This window comes from Lipotes vexillifer, unplaced genomic scaffold, assembly GCF_000442215.2.
Source record: "Lipotes vexillifer unplaced genomic scaffold, Lipotes_vexillifer_v1.1 scaffold513, whole genome shotgun sequence".
NCBI lineage: Eukaryota > Metazoa > Chordata > Mammalia > Artiodactyla > Lipotidae > Lipotes > Lipotes vexillifer.
In genome coordinates this window covers 1043221-1063026 of record NW_006777952.1, presented here as the reverse complement: position 1 = coordinate 1063026, position 19806 = coordinate 1043221, and the positions used below count along the sequence as shown (strand labels likewise).

The 19806-nt window shown below is 44.9% G+C and overlaps 1 protein-coding gene across 1 annotated transcript in view; it reads right to left on the bottom strand.

The window, feature by feature from the left end:
- Window positions 1-3935: 3935 nt before the first annotated feature.
- Window positions 3936-19806, bottom strand: part of LIPH (lipase H) — a 50987-nt gene continuing 35116 nt past the window's right edge. Inside the window, exons 9-10 of the mRNA XM_007451391.1 lie at window positions 6176-6349; window positions 3936-4085 (exon numbers count right to left, since the gene is read on the bottom strand). Of these exons, the coding sequence (XP_007451453.1) occupies window positions 3998-4085; window positions 6176-6349 (262 nt within the window). The 3' untranslated portion in view covers window positions 3936-3997. The remainder of the gene's footprint in view (window positions 4086-6175; window positions 6350-19806) is intronic.

The following is a 19806-nucleotide window of genomic DNA, read 5'->3' as shown; positions in this document are numbered from 1 at the left end:
TCATTCAGGGATGTTGGATGAGAGATAGGGTGGGGCGGGGGGGAAGAGTGCACTGGGGGCCCAAGAAAGACTGTTAGAAAGGAACCAGTGCACAGTGTCAGAGTCCATGGGAAAATCCAGCAAGGAGACCTGAGGGGCTGTGGGACTTGGCCAACACCAGGTGACAAGGGACCTTTGACAGAGCTCTTCTGGGAGATGCAAACCTGATTGCCTACAGGCTCACTGCCCAAGCCCCTGCTTGCTGCCCCTCACCCGCCTTGCCTCCTGTTCTGATTCCTCCTGCTCAACCTGTTTCGGGGAAGGGGCCCTGCTCCCCACTCTCAGCCCGCCTCTCCCCAACCCTCCTGACCCCCAACCCAGCACCTGCAGAGCCAGCTCTAACCAGCCGGTGTACCGCCTGCAGGCTGTACAGCCTCCCCTGAGGCCACTCACTTGCAGCACATGCCAGGCAGCCTGTAAAGGACAGCAGCAACCCTCACCAAGGACACATGCTGGACTGAGGAACAGGTAGGGGCTAGTGGTGCAGGGGAGTGGGAGGGAAGAAAAGCCAAGAGGCTCTAGTGAGAGCAGATTAGCCAGCCACTCCCCATGGGTCTTTATCATGGGGCTCAACCACGTTTCCTGGCTTAATTGGATCTGCATGGAGCAATTGAAAGGAGTAGCTCTGATCAGACCACATGGCTTTGTTTCCCCATCCCCACTCCAACCACAACCAATGGTAACATCATGGACACCTGCCCCAGGAGGAGGATCTGAGGGCTGGATCCTCTCCCTGAGCTTTGGGATTGGGCCACATAGTAAGTGAGTGGCCAAGGACCCCAATGATCCACAGCTGCCCTGTGGAGGGAGCGGAGCTGAGTCAGAGATACATGGCAGAGCACGAGGGTTAGTAAAGGCCTATGAACTCTCATTGCTGAAGGTCCAGGGCAACCCCATCCCTGCCCTTCCTGAGGTCTGATGGCTCAGCTCTCCCTGGGGTTCCACAAGTCCTCTCTCTAATAAAATCCGGGTAAATATGAGTGGATTTCTGTTGCTGGCAACCCAGGTCAGGAATGAGAACATGGGGCAGGGGTCTGAGGGTGGGAGGTTCTAAGTTTAGGTTTTGGGAATAAGTGTGTTGATGTCTAAAACAGAATGCAGGTGGCTCCCTCAAGTCCCTAAGGACAAATCCACTCCATTCTGTTCAACAGACATCTATTGAGCACCTGCTTTGTGCCTGGCATTGTGTTAGGTGCCAGGGCAGCAAAGACAAATAAGCAGCAGCTGCTCTTGTGGTGCTCACAGTCTTGGAGGAGATACAGACGTGGAAACATGTTACAATATGGCTTAATACAAGCAGCGATGGTAGCACATACAAAGTGGGTGGTGGAAGGGAGTCATGGAAGAGCAAGCCCGGCTTGGAGTCACCCAGGGATGCCTGAGGGTCCTGGAGGGTTTTAGCTGAGGTGCAAAACAGGAGCTGGGGAGAGCAAAATCTCCTAGGCTTCAGGACAGGTGGGCTTGCTAAAGGATGGTATTGGGACCACCTGGAAGTTGCGAAGAGGCATGAAAGCAAAAGCCAAACTCTCTTTTTCCCAGGGAGCCTGGGAAGTGAGCAGTGGGCCTCCAGAGATAACAGAGACAAGAGTAACGAAGGTGCCTGGGAGAGAGGTCTAAGGCAACGAAGGGTGGGCACCTCTAGGGAAATGGGCTGTGGCTGGGGGTGGAGGTCCGGTCTTTCCTCACAACCGAACATGACTCCATAAGGCTCACAACATAATGGGGAGCGTTCATTTAATCAGTATTTCCTGAGCACAGACTGCATTGTAGGTACCACACTAGGCACACGGCCTCTGCCTGGCAGAGCAGCCTAGTGGAGAAGACAGACAGACAGTAATCAAATAATCATACACATAAATGTAAAAAAACACAGCTTAAACAGTGAACAGTGCTACGGAAGGACAGGTCCCATGGGCTCTGTGGAGAAATGAGGGCCAGGAAGACTCCCCTGGACCATCCAGCTAAGGTCCAAATATGGAGTGGGAGATATTGGTGAAGACAGGAGGGAACAGGGTAGGCTGCAGTTTCATTGCATCTTGGGTTGGGTATTTAGACAAATACACTGACAAAAGGAAAGGAAGAGAGGCAAGGGTAACGAGACAGAGGAAAGTTCCAGGGGCCTTGGGAGAAAGATTGTGAGAAGAGAGTGGCCACACCTGTAATTGCCTTCATTTCACCTGATCACTGTTACATGAAACACATTGAATTCACCTCCACTCCAGGTAACAAACTTCCTTCCTTTACTCCTTCATTTATCTATTTGTTCACCCACCCACCCACCCACTCCCCAGTGAGCCGGACACCATGCTAGGAGACGCCAGCAGGAGAAGCTCAGAGACACCCACTGGCCTGAGGAGTTTATACATTGATAGAAATGCTATTCCTGGCATTTTCTTGATGTTGTTTTGATCCCCTGCTTACCAAGGAAGGCAAAGAAGTGACTGTGCTGATCAAAATACAGGACCAATAAAACTCTAGAAAAGAAAAAAAAACTCTAAAAAAGAAATCAGGACCTATCAGCACCGGGATCTCTGTATCCACCACTGCTGAGGAAACGTGGGAAGGAGGAAGGTTGAAAAGATGTGCAAGTGGGCAGGAGCCTCGCTGAGCCTTACTCCTTTCAGAGCTCAGACATTCGCTGCAGGCATCCCTCACTTAAGTGGAATAGACTCTGGATTTGCTATATAGGTATAAATAAAGTGTGCCACACTGGATTACATTTACAGAGTTCCATCATTTATGAAACAGAGAGTCTCTTTCTTTAAAATATGGCTCTCCACACAGAAAGCAGTAGAAGAGCAGTCACTTGGATGGGGAGGAGGTTAGTGGACCTATGACTCAGGAATCCCAGGAACCTTCCTGCAGTGGCCACAGCTGGGGGATGGGTGGCGTCCACCCCTTTGGCTCTGTCTCCACCCTGGGCATCTGACCTCAAGTGGTTCTGACCTCTCTGACCTTGGCCCTTGGGAGGGCCTCTTGACTTGGCTGCTGTTGTCATTTCAGATTCATGGATCGCACCTCTTCCTAGGGAAGCCTGAGAATTCCTCAAACTGGGAGCTTCAGGTGCGCCAAGAGCAGACCGGTTAGTGCTTTGAATTCACGTGTTGGCAAAACAAGTTATTTAGCATCGCTCCAAAAGGTTAACATTAATTACCTCTAACAGGTGAGATTATGGATAGCATATTTTCATTTTGCATCTGTGCATTTTTGAAATTTCCTTCAACAAGTACAGATCACCTTGGTAATAAAGAAAAACAAAACATTGCTTAAGTATTGCTTAAAATGAGGGTTGCATGTAAAGTGATGTTTCTTCACCTTAAGTGAAAAACAAGCTCTGCTTTTTCTCTCCTGCCTCTCACTCTATCCCCTGTCCCTGTGAGCAAGGCTGCCCCACTGCTTCATCTACTCTTCTTCCCTCACCCACTAGTCCCAGCAGCTGCCTTCTTGGCTGTCGGTCTGTCCCCACCTCCTCCTGCACCAGCCCCACTTTAAACAAGGCAGGAAGCCATTCCCTCTCTGTGCAGAGCCTGGAGGCATCTGGCACAGGGAACATGGGGTCGAGTCCAAAGTGATGTCTCCAGCCAGACCTTCCCTTAAGATGCTTGGCTGGCCCCTGTGATTGGCAGAAATGCCCAAGTGACCGGCAGCAGAATCAACAGTTCGGAACAAATGAGGCCCCAGGACACAGCCTAACAAGGCGCTGCGCCGTCAGGAGCCTGGCCATTTCTGACTTGCCCTATTTAGGGGCTCCCTTCCCAGGACTGTTTCATAATCCAGGGTCACTTGACATTTTGCAATATGACATCCACAGGACATGACTGTAAAAAAAACAAAACAAAACAAAAACCCTGGTTATTCCGTACTTTTTATGCCTTGAGGAGAAGGCGAGGTGAAGCTTTAAAAATCCTGTAGTTGCAGCATTCTTGATGTTACTGGTACCTGGGTGTCCTGACAACAGTTACATTTGCAACTCTGGGCAAAGAATAGGTTGGAAGACTGTTTCAACATTTTCCATCAGTACAAGATCATACCGACACAACTGGGGCCTGTGAAAATAAGATGAAATATGCTTGTCAATACAATAATAAAAATACCCCATTCTAGTAGAGTAAATTATATCATCTCTTTCAGATATAAAATTATTTAGCAATTATTTTTAATGTTCTAGGGAAATGCTTGTGCTAAATAAGCAAAGCCACATCAACAACAGCAAAAAAATCAGGGTGTAAAATTTTATTTACCATATAACTTCAACTAGGTTTAAAAACAAATAGAAAGGGACTTCCCTGGTGGCATAGTGGTTAAGAATCCACCTGCCAATGCAGGGGACATGGGTTCAAGCCCTGGTCCAGGAAGGTCCCACATGCCGCAGAGTAACTAAGCCCATGCGCCACTACTGAGCCTGCACTCTAGAGCCCGCAAGCCACAACTACTGAGCCCGTGCACCTAGAGCCCATGCTCCACAAGAGAAGCCACCACAATGAGAAGCCTGTGCACCACAATAAAGAGTAGCCCCCGCTCACTGCAACTAGACAAAGCCCGCGTGCAGCAATGAAGACCCAATGCAGCCATAAATAAATAAATGATTTTTAAAAAATAGAAGATTAGAAAGAAATAACCAAAAATTTTAACAGTGGCTGCCTCTGAATAATGACAGTATCTGTGGTATTCTTCTTCTTCCTCCTAACACTTCCTGTACTTTCCAGATTTTATAAAATGAATATGTATTCCTTTGATAATCAGGGAAAGAAGTATTAAAAAGTCCCAGTTTTAAGATGTAATGACTGGGCTTCCCTGGTGGCGCAGTGGTTAAGAATCCGCCTGCCAATGCAGGGGACATGGATTCGAGCTCTGGTCCGGGCAGATCCCACATGCAGCGGAGCAACTAAGCCCGTGCGCCACAACTACTGAGCCTGTGCTCTACAGCCCGCAAGCCACAACTACTGAGTCCACCTGCTACAACTACTGAAGCCCACATGCCTAGGGCCCGTGCTCCTCAACAAGAGAAGCTACCGCAATGAGAAGCCTGCGCACTGCAACGAAGAGTAACCCCCGCTCGCTGCAGCTAGAGAAAGTCCGCGCACAGCAAAAAAGACCCAATGCATGGGCTTCCCTGGAGGCGCAGTGGTTGAGAGTCCACCTGCCAATGCAGGGGACACAGGTTTGGGTCCCGGTCCGGGAAGATCCCACATGCCGCGGAGCGGCTGGGCCCATGAGCCATGGCCGCTGAGCCTGCGCGTCCGGAGCCTGTGCTCCACAACGGGAGAGGCCACAAGAGTGAGAGGCCTGCGTATCCCAAAAAAAAAAAAAAAGACCCAATACAGCAAAAAATAAATTAATTAATTAAAAAGAAAAAGAAAAAAGATGTAATGACTATCCTCTTAGGAAAAAAAAAAACTTGTATTATTAAATGTTTTGAGGTATCCTAAACCTTCAGGAAAAAGGAATTTATAAACATAAAGTAGTAACTGCTCACATCATTTCCTGTCTCTGTCCACAGATTGAACACTAGGAATATATGTAGGAGTGGCATTACTCACAAAACACACATACCATCACAGCTTTGTTCTTTCACCCCCTCTTTGTCTCTGCCTCTCTTTCTTTCTACACACACACATGCAGTTTATTTTTTCTGAACCAATTGAGAATAGGTTGTTTACCCCTTAATACTTCAGTGTGTATTTCCTAAGAACAAGCACATTCTCAGTGCAGTTATCAAATTTAACATTGATATAGTAGTTGTATCCTGTATCAGTGGAATAAAATATTCCAAATTTTCTGTATCTTTTTTAATGCTAGGCTGTGTTTGCCAAATTATATGAGGGTTTGTTTTCTACAACAAATTATCAACTTGCAAGCAGCGTGGGTAGAGTGATTAGGGAGGAATCGTGTAACTCTAAGCATATAACAACATTGTTTCTTTGGATTATTGGACCGTTTGTCTTTAAGTGCATGCCAGTAAATTTTTCTTGGATTATTGGGCAACTTATTTTTATCAAGTCTAGTTTTGGAAAACCCCTCACTTCTTTCATTGTGATTGATGAAGTCCTGTTAAAACGTTAAGACTAAGCAGATTCGACAGGAAGGAATAACATCTTTGGAAAACAGGGGCTTGTCAGACGTTGCCTCAGCTCACCTCTCTGGATGGGCAAGTGACCTTAACTTCATTCGGAGAATCCTGAGCTTGTACCTTGGGCCTATTACAGATCCTGTAGAGAACACCAAGGAAATGGCTGCCACTTTATCCAGATCTTGATTGAATCTTGCAAGCAGACTCACTTGGTGGTATTTCTGAAATGTTGTGGGTTCACTGGAAGGAAGAAATAATATATTTTTAAGTGGATATGAATTACCAATGAAAGAAAACAGTTTTGAAGCCTACAAAATCACTCATCAGCAAGTAGCCATTTGACCCCATAGCCTGCACTAGCCAACTTTCATGGGCAAAGTCCGTTGGATTCCAAGGGACTGCATAAGTGAAGCTGCTGACCCCAGGACTGATAAGATGCTGTGACATTGGAAAGGTATGCGCTGCCTACTATAGGCCAGACAGCATCCTCATCTCTTGACACATTTCTCCAATCCCCTGAAAAATTCTGCAAGGTATTATTGTCTTCATTTTACAAACAAGGAAACAGATGCTTGCAAAGCTAAAGCTCACCCAGGTCACAGGGATTCTCTGTAGCAGTGCAGTGATTAAAACCCAGTTCTGGCTGAGTTCAAAGTTATGGTCTTTCCATTAAACTGCATTGCTAGATGCACAGGTATATTTTTAAGCCAGACTAGATACTAACTTATTTTTTTTTAATGCAAGCAGCTCTATAAGTTCTTTTTTTATTTTTAAATATTTATTTACTTATTTGGCTGTGCTGGATCTTACTTGCAGCACGCAGGATCTTCATTGCTGCATGCGGGCTCTTAGTTGCGGCATATGGGATCTAGTTCCCTGACCAGGGTTCGAAACTGGGCCCCCTGTATTGGGAGCATGGAGTCTTAACCACTGGACTACGAGGGAAGTCCCTAGATACTAATTTAGAAGTTGTGCTTAAGCATATATTTTTTCAGTTCTGCCCTCAAGAGAAACCTTAAAACAGCTACAACCCAGGTTCCAATACTTTTTTTTCCAAGTGTGTGGAGTTGTTTCCTACAATTGGAATCCCAAATTGAGCCTAAGGTGTATCCAGTAGGGAGATTCACCTGGGTACTGTCCCTCTGGGGAGCTGCAAGAATAGGCTGTGGAGAAATGATTGCTCTAGGAATGAATCCTTAGTTTGGAGGTCGGGATGGGGTGAGGAGGTGCCTTTCACCCCAGCCTCACTGTGCAGAGAAGTGCCACAAGTAAATCTAATCCAAAAGGTTGCCCAGATTTTGGTTTCTAAATACCATCTCCACAAAATGGAACTAGGGATTCCTGGAGAAATGGTTGATTCCAGGGCTAGGGCAGGGAAAGTACAAAGTGATCCTGGAACAACATGTGTGCCAAAAGTAAGGAAACACTCAAAGAGTGATGGAGATGTTCAAAAGAATATAGAATCACACCCATTAGGGTGGCTACTGTGAAAAAAACAAAAACAGAAAACAAGTGTTGACAAGGATATTGAAAAATTGGAACCCTTGTACACTGTTGGTGGGAATGTAAAATGGTACCACCACTATGGCAAACAGTATGAAGGCTCCTCAAAAAATTTAAAATAGAACCACATGATCCAGCAATTCTACTTCTAGGTATATACTCAAAAGAATTGAAAGCAAGGTCTCCGAAAGATATTTGCACACCCATGTTCATAGCAGCATTATTACAATAGGCAAGAGGTGAAAGCAGCCCAAATGTCCATCAATGGATGAATGGATTAAACAAATGTGATTTGTACCTACAATGGAATATTATTCAGCCTTAAAAAGAAAGGAAATCCTATCACATGCTACAACATGGATGAGCCTTGAGAACATTATGCTAAATGAAATAAACCAGTCACAAAAAGATAAATATTGTTTGATTCCACTTATATGACATATCTAAAGTAGTCAAATTCATAGAAATAGAAAGTAGAATGGTGGTTGCCAGGGAGTGGGGGAAGGGAGAAATGTATGTTGTTACTTAATGGGTATAGAGTTTCAGTTTTGCAAGATGAAAAAGTTCTGGAGGGACTTCCCTGGTGGTCCAGTGGTTAAGACTCCACACTCCCAATGCAGGGGGCCTGGGTTCGATCCCTGGTCAGGGAACTAGATCCCACATGCTACAGAGAAGATCCCGTGTGCCACAACTAAGACCTGGCACAGCCAAATAAATATATAATTTTTTTTTTTAAGTTCTGGAGATCTGTTTCACAATAATGTGAATATACTTAACGCTACTGAATTATACACTTGAAAATGATTAAAATGGTAAATCTTATTTTTTTTAACCACAATTAAAAATGCATTAAAAAAAGGCACTGGCCAGATTTGGGACAATTTGAAAATCAAAATAAATAATGATAGTAACTGATTATAATTCCCCATTGATAAAATATAAAAATCTGGGAGTCTGTATGGATATATTTGGACATGAAACAAATAAATGAATAAATAAATGAGAAAAAATGCCTTTCCTAAATGTTGAATTAGAAAAATCACCATATGGCAGCCATCAGAGTAATAATTCAACCACAAAACATTAAAACCAGTGGGTAAAAGTTTGAGGAGTAATGGACCATTTACATGGTCTCAAAGTACCTACCCACAAAATACTAATTACAAAGGGAAAAATAGTACCCTTAAAGTGGAGAAACTTGGCGGAAATCACTTTAATTGCTTGATCCACATTAATGAAACAATCAAAATTGTAAGCCTCCTAATAGGATGCACTGAGACAAACATTACGTCACCTTTGTGTCTTTGGTGTCTTCGCCAAAGATGCATGATCTGAACCTAATCGTGAGGAAACATCAGGCAAACCCAAACTGTAGACATGCTAAAAATAATTGACCTGTAATCTTCAAAAGTGTCAAAGTCAAAAGAGTCGAGGAAAGGCGGAAGAACTGTTCCAAAGTGAAGACTAAAGAAGCAGGAAAACCAAATGCATCCAGTGATCCTGAATTGAATCCCTTTGCTACAAAGGACATTATCAGGACAATTAGTAAAACTAGAATGGGGTCTCAGGATCAGACGGTAGTAATGTATCAATATTATTTCTCTTATTTTGATGGTCAATTGTAGTTATGTAGGAGAATATCCTTGTTTGTAGAAAATACACATTAAAATACTTAGGGTTGATGAGGCAGCATGTTGGAAATTACTGTAGAATGGTTCAGAAAAAGACAAGGCTCTTAGTACTATTGCAACTTTTCTGTAAACTTTAATTTTCCACAATAAAGAGAAAAAAAAAAAAAAGCTAATAGGAAAGGAGTGGTTTAACCAAAGAGGCTTATAAGCAGCACCACTCTGGTCCTCTCTTGATCAGAGTGTAGCAAGAGAAAAAGGGATCCCTTCCCACTTCTCCAAGGGCAGCTTTGGAATCAGGAAAGGGCAGGGACTCCAGGAGAAGGTGATGCCACCTGCAGGTGGCAGAACCCAGTGAGGGTACTAGGAAGGCGGGGGAAGAAAAAGGAGATCGGGAGCTGATCAGGGTTGTCCATGAGTAGAGGTAATGTGATGAAAGAAACGGAAGAACAGCTTCAGGGCTAACAGCACATTTTGGCTTCTGTAAGAAACTTGCTTGCTTGCTTGGGGCGGGAAGAACCGGGTTCCTGATTGGCTGATTCAAAATTAAACAGCTCCCTCCCGCCTTGGGGACTTCCCGCCCTGTGAAGGGTATAAAGGCCTTGCCCGACTGTTGGTCGGGGTCTCACTCACTTCTCTCCGAGTGGGACCCTGTCCGGACAGTTTGTGTAAGCTTCTATACTTGTATAAATCCTTTGCTAATCTTTCTACTTGGTGTTGGTGATTCTCGGGTGTCCTTGGTTGGGACACGGGTCGCATTTACCGGGGAACTCGACTCCAGGCGTGTGGCTCCCGGACCGCAACATTCGGGGGCTCGTCCGGGATCGGACAGTGGAGGTTAAAGACCTGAAACAGGGTCCCTCCCTGTCTTTGGAGTACTCGAAGTGGAGGTTAAAGATCTAAAACAGGGTCCCTCCTCCGAAGCCACCGCCTGCTCCTTCCTCGGGTAAGTTTGCGACCCTTGGCTTGCCGGCAAGAAACTGGGAGACTCCATTAAGGCTTGTCGGACGCGACGTTAAGCCTGGAGTCAGGAGGAGTCCCGGGACGCCGCGATTCCTCCTTGGGAATTCAAAGTCGGTTTCGATATTCTTTTGTCCCGACTTTGAACTGGGATTGTGTCAAAACTTGTTGTTCTCCCCTTCTGTCTTTTGTCACTCGTGTGTGTGCTCTTGCATTTGCTTGGACACTTTGGCTTTGTGCTTGTGCTAAAACCTTTAGCTCAACAGAAATTTAACAATGGGACAAGGTATGTTCCGGATGCAGACCCCCCTGAGCCTAGTTCTGGACCACTTCAGAGACTTCCACCAGATCGCCAGGGGATTCGGGGCCTCTGTATCCCCGGAAACCCTCCGCACCTTTTGTGAATTGGAATGGCCGACATTTGAGGTGGGATGGCCATCCGAAGGTACGTTCTCTATTCCGGTTATAGCTGCGGTGGAAGATATTGTCTTTAAGGTACATGATGATCAGATTCCTTATATTGAGTGTTGGCGGGGTCTCGTGGAGACACCACCTGACTGGCTGAAGCCCTGGTTGCCCCCGCCGGGAGCTACCAACAGAAAGGAAACAAGATCTAAAGATAACATGTGTGCCGCCAAGATGGCGGACGGGAAAAAACCTAATGTTAAAAGCTCTAAGTCCCCGCCCCCTCCTCTTGTAGGGGAGGGAGAGGAAGAAGAAGAAACCCCTCCTCCCGAGGCGTCTGCGCCTCCCCCTCCCTATGTCCCTCCCTAGGCGGATACCGGCCCCGATGACGACATCCTCCCAGGTCGGCCCAGGAGCACTTGACTGAACCGCGGCCCACTGCTCTGCCTCTGCGGCAACAAGCACCTAGTCCAGGGGAGGCACAGCCTTTTCTTACTTATGCCCCATTCTCCACGACTGATTTATATTAATATTACTGTTAGAAACTATATTTGTAACTCATCAGCCGACCTGGGATGATTGTCAGCAATTGTTACAGGTTTTATTTACCACGGAAGAAAGAAAAAAAAATCATGTGGGGGGGCCCGTAAACAGGTACTTGGTCCAGATGGACGGCCCACTGATAACCCCAACCTACTTGAAACCGTGCTCCCGAGTACCCGACCGGAATGGAATCCTAACACGGAGGAGGGACGAGGGGCTTTGGCCCGTTTTCGCCAGGCTCTGTTAACAGGACTTCGTGCGGCAGCACGAAGGCCAACTAATATGTCCAAGGTTACAGAGGTGACCCAGGGAGCCACAGAGTCTCCAGCCGCCTTCCTGGAAAGGCTGATGGAGACTTATAGGCTATGGACCCCCATAGACCCTGAGGCACCAGAAAACAGGCAGGCGGGCAATTAACTTGGCCTTTGTGACACAGTCGGCCCCAGATATCCGAAGGAAATTACAAAAATTAGATGGTTTTGAAGGGAAGAACTTATAAACTGAGAAGAGACAGTTAAGGCAGGTATTAAAAGAAAAAGTATTCTCAGTCACTAGGCAATGTGTGACTTGTGCACAAGTAAACCAAGGGGCCAACTCACAACACCAGGAACTGCATCGGTATCGAGGCAACGAGGCAGGCCCCTTTTGGGAAATGGACTTTAGCCTGATAGGAATTTTAAAAGAGGCCTTCTCCCCTAAGCTAAGTATTAAACAAAGGGGAAACCTTTGAGATACAAATGTCCTATCTGGTCTTCTAAGAAACCCTTATCTCTGCCATCTTTTTAAATGCAAATTTAAAAAAGAGGGTAAAGTAACAACACTTGACTTGTCAAGGATAAATAGAAATCCCAAATGTCTTTTCTATAAGCACTAGTAAAAAGGATTTAGCCATTTACATTGGTGACCTTGATTTGTTCCATCTGCCAGGAGCCCAATTTGAATCCAACCCCTTGTAACTGATAGATTTTATGTTGTACCTGACTCAGGACTGAAATTTTGGAATGGGAACAATGAGACCTCTGTGTTTGTATTTTCATACGTATCTATATGTGTGTTGTAGATGTATGGTATTGCCAAAAATTAATTCATAGAAGAGCTCTACTTAATTGGCTTTTAAAAAAATCAAACACTTACATAAATACTCAGAAGTAAAAAATAATCTGGCCAGAATAAATTTCGGGTTCATGTCATCTGAAAAATATTCAGTACTAAACTGATATCTGGTATTGAAGGTGGCTTAAACTTGTTGGTTTAATATAGACATGTCTTTAGAGTCATCAGTGTTGAGTATAATATTTCTGTTGTACCTAGGTTTACTAAAGGTCAAATAAAACCTTATTCCATCTGTTATAAATCTGTCAACAAGAAAAGTAACTCAATGTAAAAAAAAAAAAAAAACTTTTAAGGAAGCTAAGATGTATGTTTTCAGTAAAAGAAGGTGGGACGAATGAAAATAAAAAAATACTGAAAACAGTAATACATGATCAGGATTTTCTAAGATTGGACTGAATTTAGTTGGGTAAATAGATTTTATTAGAAATGGACTAGAACAAGACTGGATTTGGTTTCTTCCCCCAAAGTATTCTTAAAATGCTGCTTTTGACAACAGACTGTGTGAGTTTCTTTGCATTTAAGTGATCTGTATTTGCTTTTGAGATCTTTTGTAACTTTGGTTAAGGAATAAGTATTGTCTCACAGTGACCTATGATCTTATTTGACCAACTGTTTTAAAACTTTTTGACAAACTTCCCAAATATCAAATTTTAATTGTTTCTTTTGATTTCCAGTTAACTTTGTGATACTTTAGAGGTCCCCTGAGGTATCTTAAAGAAAAATATTTAACTAAGATTACTTGGTATGTTAAATGTAATCATTCATAATTCTGGTTATTGTAACCAAGTTTCTTTATTGATTCCAAGGATTTGGACTGGATACAAAAGAAAAAGGGGGGGGGGTATTAGATAACGAGAAGGAAGGAAAGATATGGATTACAGGGGGCCACTGGGACTCAATGCTGTTTTTGGACCATGGATAGGAAGGTCGACTTGGGCAAGCAGGCAGTCACCCACTCCTTCCTGGTCATGCCTGACTGCCCCTGTGGGGGCAGGATGGGGATCACCGAGTTTTTATTCCTGAGAACCTAGGCCTGATGTTGATTCGACGCTTCCATGAGGGAACGCATCCGGGATCTACAGGGTTACATGAACTGTTAAAAACTCGTTTTCGAATTCCATAACCAGTTTCCCGAAGTAACCTTATTACAATATGTGGATGATTTACTTGTGGCTGGAAAAACTGTGCGGGATTGTCTAACAGGAAGAAAAGGCCTAGTAAGGTTACTACAGGACTTGGGCTATAAACTCTCAATTGAAGGGGCTCGGATTTGTCAAGAACAAGTGGACTATTTGGGGTATATCCTAGAAGGAGGACAGAGCACTCAGGCTATCCTGGCCTTGCCAGCCCCTGCCACAAGGGGGGAAATTGAGAGAATTCTTGGGAATGGCGTGCTATTGCCGGCTCTGGATACCCAGATTTGCAGAGCTGGCCAAGCCTCTATACGATGCCCTGGGGGGCGTTGGCCGGAGTGGCCCCGAGGCCACCAAGGTTGGCTGGGCTGAGACACAAGGGAGGGCCTTCCAGGACATTGGAAGGGCACTTGCCTCGCCTTCTGCTCTGGCACTCCCCAACCCTTATGTGGGCGAGCCGGGGTGGCAAGGGGAGTACTAACTCAGAGGCTTGGGCCCTGGCGAAAGCCGATAGCCTTTCTCTCTAGATGGCTGGACACAGTGGCCTCCAGGTGGCCCTCATGCGTCGGACAAGTTGCTGTCGCTGCCCTGCTGAACCTCGGCAATGGAAAGCTTTTGTACAAAAACTGAAAATAAAATTTCCGGAACCCACATTGCCACCTGGAGACTTAGTCTGGGTAAAGAAGCATAACACCCAGACATCGGAGACTAGGTGGACTGGACCTCATCTGATTGTGTTGAGTACCCCGAATGCTGTTAAAGTCGACGGTGTCCGGACTTGGATTCTTCATAGCAGAATAAAGAGAGACTACACCACAGAGGACGTGGGCACTAACAGATGGATTGACCGGGCAAACTTTAGCCCAAAACGAAACATACCTCCTGAATACGAAAGACCAGGAATCAAGGATTTGATTAGTTCCTAGAAAAAGGGGGGAATGTGACGAAATAAACGGAAGAACAGCTTCAGGGCTAACAGCACATTTTGGCTTCTGTAAGACACTTGCTTGCTTGCTTCGGGCGGGAAGAACCGGGTTCCTGATTGGCTGATTCAAAATTAAACAGCTCCCTCCCGCCTTGGGGACTTCCCGCCCTGTGAAGGGTATAAAAGCCTCGCCCGGCTGTTGGTCGGGGTCTCACTCACTTCTCTCCGAGTGGGACCCTGTCCGGACAGTTTGTGTAAGCTTCTATACTTGTATAAATCCTTTGCTAATCTTTCTACTTGGTGTTGGTGATTCTCGGGTGTCCTTGGTTGGGACACGGGTCGCATTTACCGGGGAACTCGACTCCAGGCGTGTGGCTCCCGGACCGCAACAGTAAGATGCTCTCTTCCTCCTAGAAGGATGTCTGGAAATACATGGGGAGGCACTAACCAAGCGTTGGGCTCATACAAGAATAAATAGAGTGAGAGCCAGTGAACTGTGAGTTCTGGCAGTATGGTGCACTAAATACCCTCAAAGCATTCATAATAGTGGATACAATTACAAACAACAAAAAAACAAAACTAAAAACCTTTTAAATTGCACTGAACTAAGAAGAAAGGAAAGAATTCTGAGAAACCCTCAAAATATGTGAAAGCAGAAATCCAAATAGATGGGAATCCTGAAATCACCTTTTGTTGGTCTTTTTTGAAACTTTGTAACCTTGAGCTTCAATTTTCATGGCCTTGCAGTGCAGTAGGACATGAAACAAAGTCTATGGACCCCTCAAGGTCGGGAGGTGAATAGGAGAACTCTGGGGGAAGCGTGAACTAAACATGAATTTGAAGTAAACAACCTTCTACCACCTCAGGTGACAGAAAGTCCCCACCTCGCATCTTGGCGCTGTGAGGAGCTAGGGGGCTGAGTGCCCTTCACATGGGTCAGCAGCTAAATTCAAACTACGTGTGGTCTGAGAAAGCTCAAGTTTAAAAATTAAAGTGGTCTCAGATGGATGGTATCTCCAGGAACTTGACGGCAAACGCAAAACCTTTCTGGAGAAATCTGCTCCTCAGATCCTCAAAGAATTCCCACACAGAGTGAAATAATTATAATAATAATAAAGGCATTTGTAAGGGGGGTGGGGGGGAAGCTGCGGGCTGCAGGCTTTATGGCCTCCAGCTGCGGGCGGAGTATGGATCCTGGCTGGTGGGGCAGTGCAGCTGCCGGCTCCACATAGCGCCAGCGCAGCAGCTGCAGCGAAGGGGCACCTCCTGCCCGGGCTGGGTGCGAGTGAGGAGGCCCGCAGGACTGAGTGCTGGGACATGGGACCACCAAAGCGACCTTCCCAGCGGAGCCGCGTGCCCGGGGCACCCCTGCTCTGCAGGCAGGGAGCAGGCAGCCGCCTCTCTGCTGCACCAGACCCTGATGGGACCCAGATTGCTAACGGCAAAAAGAACTGGAAAAATGCAAAAGACTGGAACGATTAAAACCTACCAAAGACTTCTCAGAATTCTCAAAGAGCATACAAACATGTGCTTATATGTAAAAAATGTGATGCGCAGACTACCACACTCAAGCAACCTGGCAAGCACTTGCCGGTGACTGTCAGTCTCAGGTTTCACTGTTGAATTTCAAACTGCCTAGGGGTGTGAGAAAAGATTAAGGCACCAACCCCAAAAATAATGGCCCATAAAAGGAAAGAGAACAAAAGGAAGACCACCACTGAGTACTTCTGTTCTAGGGAAGGGGGACATGTGGCCAGAACAGCCTGACTTCCCATAATGTCCTCAGGAAGAGCCAGAATATCACCCTGATGCTGCAGCCCAAGAGTGTTTTGCTGTTTCAAATTGAAAATTGTCATGAGGAGGAAAAGTCCATTCTGGTGCTTGAGGGGACCTCTCAAACTGAAGGCTTGTGTTCAGCTGTCTGAATAACAACCAGTAAAAACTACGGGAACAAAATCTCTCAAGAAAGGGATTTTTAAAAGAGACAGGACAGGGCTTGCCTGGTGGCGCAGTGGTTGAGAGTCCGCCTGCCAATGCAGGGGACACGGTTCGCTAGCTCTGTCTCATTCCTTCCCATCCTCTCCCACCCATTACCCTGTCAGAGTAGGGCGTCTGGCTTCAAAACGTTTTTAAATTTCCATACTTCGGTAAATTTTGTTGCATTGAATTATGACCCAGACTCCCCAGGATTAATCAGATAAACCCACCTAATCAGTTAACTATGAGTTTTTACTTCTCCCTAACTTGAAGTTTTAATCCCCTTTTGTCTCCAGAAGCCCTTAAAAGGAAAGCTGGAAAAAAATCAGTAGGGCTTTTCCTATGCCCACAGTTATTGCCCTTCCCCCACTCCACTTTGACTCTCCAAACTCTGCAACTCCTCCCACAATACAAGCAGGAAGATGGGCTTGTGAGGCGGGCTGATGAATGAGGAGACTTCTCTGCCAACCCCTTTGCTTACATGTTAGGGGAGAGCTGCACCAGGACTGGCTGAGACCAGGTTCAGTGACCTTCTGCCTTGTTAACTTGTTTTATTGCTTGTGTCAAGATGATCCTGGGAAAATTGCTTGTGTCACCTCCTAGGCCTAAGGGAAGACCTCTGGCTGCTGAAACTGCTCACCCCATCCAGCCACCATCCCAGGTTACCCTTTTGTTCCCTAATCCCAGTTTGCCTTCCTTGGCTTGCTGCTAGGAGCTAAATGGCTCAGGGGATTTCTTCGTTGATGGTGGTGTTGTTGGTACTGAGCTTTGTTTTGTCTTTCTCCTAATTTGGAACAGATGGAAGGAGGAAATGAAAAACATTTGACTTATCTTTGGTAAATTTCAAAGAGAGAGTGGAAGCAAATAACCATTCAGTAAACAAGTATTTAATGCACAATGAGGAGCGTTTTGGTGATCCAGATTAGTCCTGGCCAATAGAAGTATAATGTGAGTCATGAATGCTATTAAAATGTTTTAGTAGCCACATTATAAAGTTAAAAAAAAAAAGATAAAAAATAGCAATGTTAATTTTTATAACAGGGACTTCCCTGGTGGAGCAGCGGTTACGAATCCGCCTGCCGGTTCAGGGGACATGGGTTCGATACCTGGTCCGAGAAGATCCCACACGCCACAGAGTAATGAAGCCCATGCGCCACAACTACTGAGCCTGCCCTCTAGAGCCCGCAAGCCACAACTACTGAAGCCCATGCGCCTAGAGCCCATGCTCTGCAACAAGAGAAGCCACCGCAATGAGAAGCCCGTGCACCACAACAAAGAGTAACCCCCGCTCACCACAACTAGGGAAAGCCCAGGCGCAGCAATGAAGACCCAGTGCAGCCAAAAATAAAATAAATAAATTTTAAAAAAAAGAAATAGAAAAGAAAATCTGAACAGACCTATAATAAAGAGATTGAATTAGCAATTGAAAACAAAAAGCAAACCTACAAAGCAAAGCCCAGGCCAAGATGGCTTCATGGGTGAATTCTACCAAATATATATATTTTTAAATTTTATTTATTTATTTATTTTTGGCTGCATTGGGTCTTGTTGCTGCACGCGGGCTTTCTCTAGTTGCAACAAGCGTGGGCTACTCTTCATTGAGGTGTGCGGGCTTCTCACTGTGGTGGCTTCTCTGGTGGCAGAGCACAGGCTTCAGTAGTTGTAGCTGGTGAGCTCTATAGTGCAGGCTCAGTAGTTGTGGCACACGGGCTTAGTTGCTCTGCGGCATGTGGGATCTTCCCAGACCAGGGCTCAAACCCGTGTCCCCGGCATTGGCAGGCAGATTGTTAACCACTGCGCCACCAGGGAAGCCCCTCTACCAAATTTTTTTTAAAACACTTATTTATTTATTTATTTTTGGCTGTGTTGGGACTTCCTTGCGGTGCGCAGGCTTCTTATTGTCGTGGCTTCTCTTGTTGCAGAGCATGGGCTCTAGGCACGCAGGCTTCAGTAGTTGTGGCCCATGGGCTCAGTAGTTGTGGCACAGGGGCTTAGTTGCTCCGCGGCATGTGGGATCTTCCGGGGCCAGGGCTCGAACCCATGTCCCTTGCATTGGCAGGCGGATTCTTAACCACTGCGCCACCAGGGAAGCCCCTCTACCAAATATTTAAAGAAGAATTAACACCAAATTCTTCACAAGCTCTTCCAAAAAAAATAAATAAATAAATAGAAGAGGAGGAAACACTTCTCAACTCATTCTGTGACACCAGTATTATCCTGATATCAAAACCAGACATCACACACAAAAAGAAAACTAAAGATCAATATGTCTTATGAATATAAATTCAAAAAACTCAAATAAAACTAGCAAACCAAATCCAGCAAAATATAAAAATGATTATATATCTTAACCAAGTGGGATTTATCCCAGAATGCAAAGTGGATTTAACATGCAAAAATCAATTATTATAATACACCATATCAATAGATTTAAGGACAAAAACAAATAGTTATCTCAATACATGCAGAGAAAGCATTTGACAAAATCCAATATCCCTTCAATATAAAAATACTCAACAAACTAGGAATTGAAGGAAATTCCCTAAACTGATAAAGGCATCTACAAAAAAAAAAAAAAGTTAATATGTACTTAATATTAAAAGACTGAATGTTTTCTCCCAAAGATGAGGAACAAGACAAGGATGTCTCTTGCTGCTTCTATTCAGCTTAGAAAGAAGTTCTAGCCAGGTCAGTTAGACAAGAGAAGGGGGGGGTAAAATAAGACATTCAGATTGGAAAGAAAGTAGTAAAACTATCTCTATTTGCAGATGACCTGATCTAGTACATAGAACATCTTACTGATTCCTCTAATGAGTTAGCAAGGTTGCAGGATACAAGATCAGTCAGTTGTAATTCTGTACACTATCAATGAATAATCTAAAATGAAATTATGGAAAGAATTCAATTTACAGTAACATAAAAAAGAGTAAAATACTTGGATTAAATTTAACAAAAGTGCAAAACTTGTACACTGAAAACTATAAAACATCACTGAAAGAAGTTAAGTAAGACCTAAATAAATGAAAGATACGATGTCCATGTTCATGGATTGGAAGACTTACTATTGTTAATACAGCAATACTCCCCAAATTGATTTGCAGATTCAAGACAACTCCTCTCAAAGTCCCAGCTGCCTCTTGTTTTTTCACAGAAATTGACAAACTGATCCTCAAATCTATATGGAAATTCAAGAGACCCAGAATAGCAAAACAGTTCTGAAAAATACCGAAGTTGGGAGATTTATAGTTCCTGATTTCAAATTTTGTTATAAAGCTACAGTAATGCTACAGTAAGCTACAAGACAATGTGGTACTTGCATAAAGATAAGATATATCAATCAATGGAATAGATTGAGAGTCCAGAAGTAAACTCTTACATTTATGGTCGATGGAATTTTTTTTTTGACCATGCCGCGCGGTTTGTGGGATCTTAGTTCCCGACCAGGGATTGAACCTGGGCCCTTGGCAGTGAGAGCACAGAGTCCTAGCCACTGGACCACCTGGGCGTTCC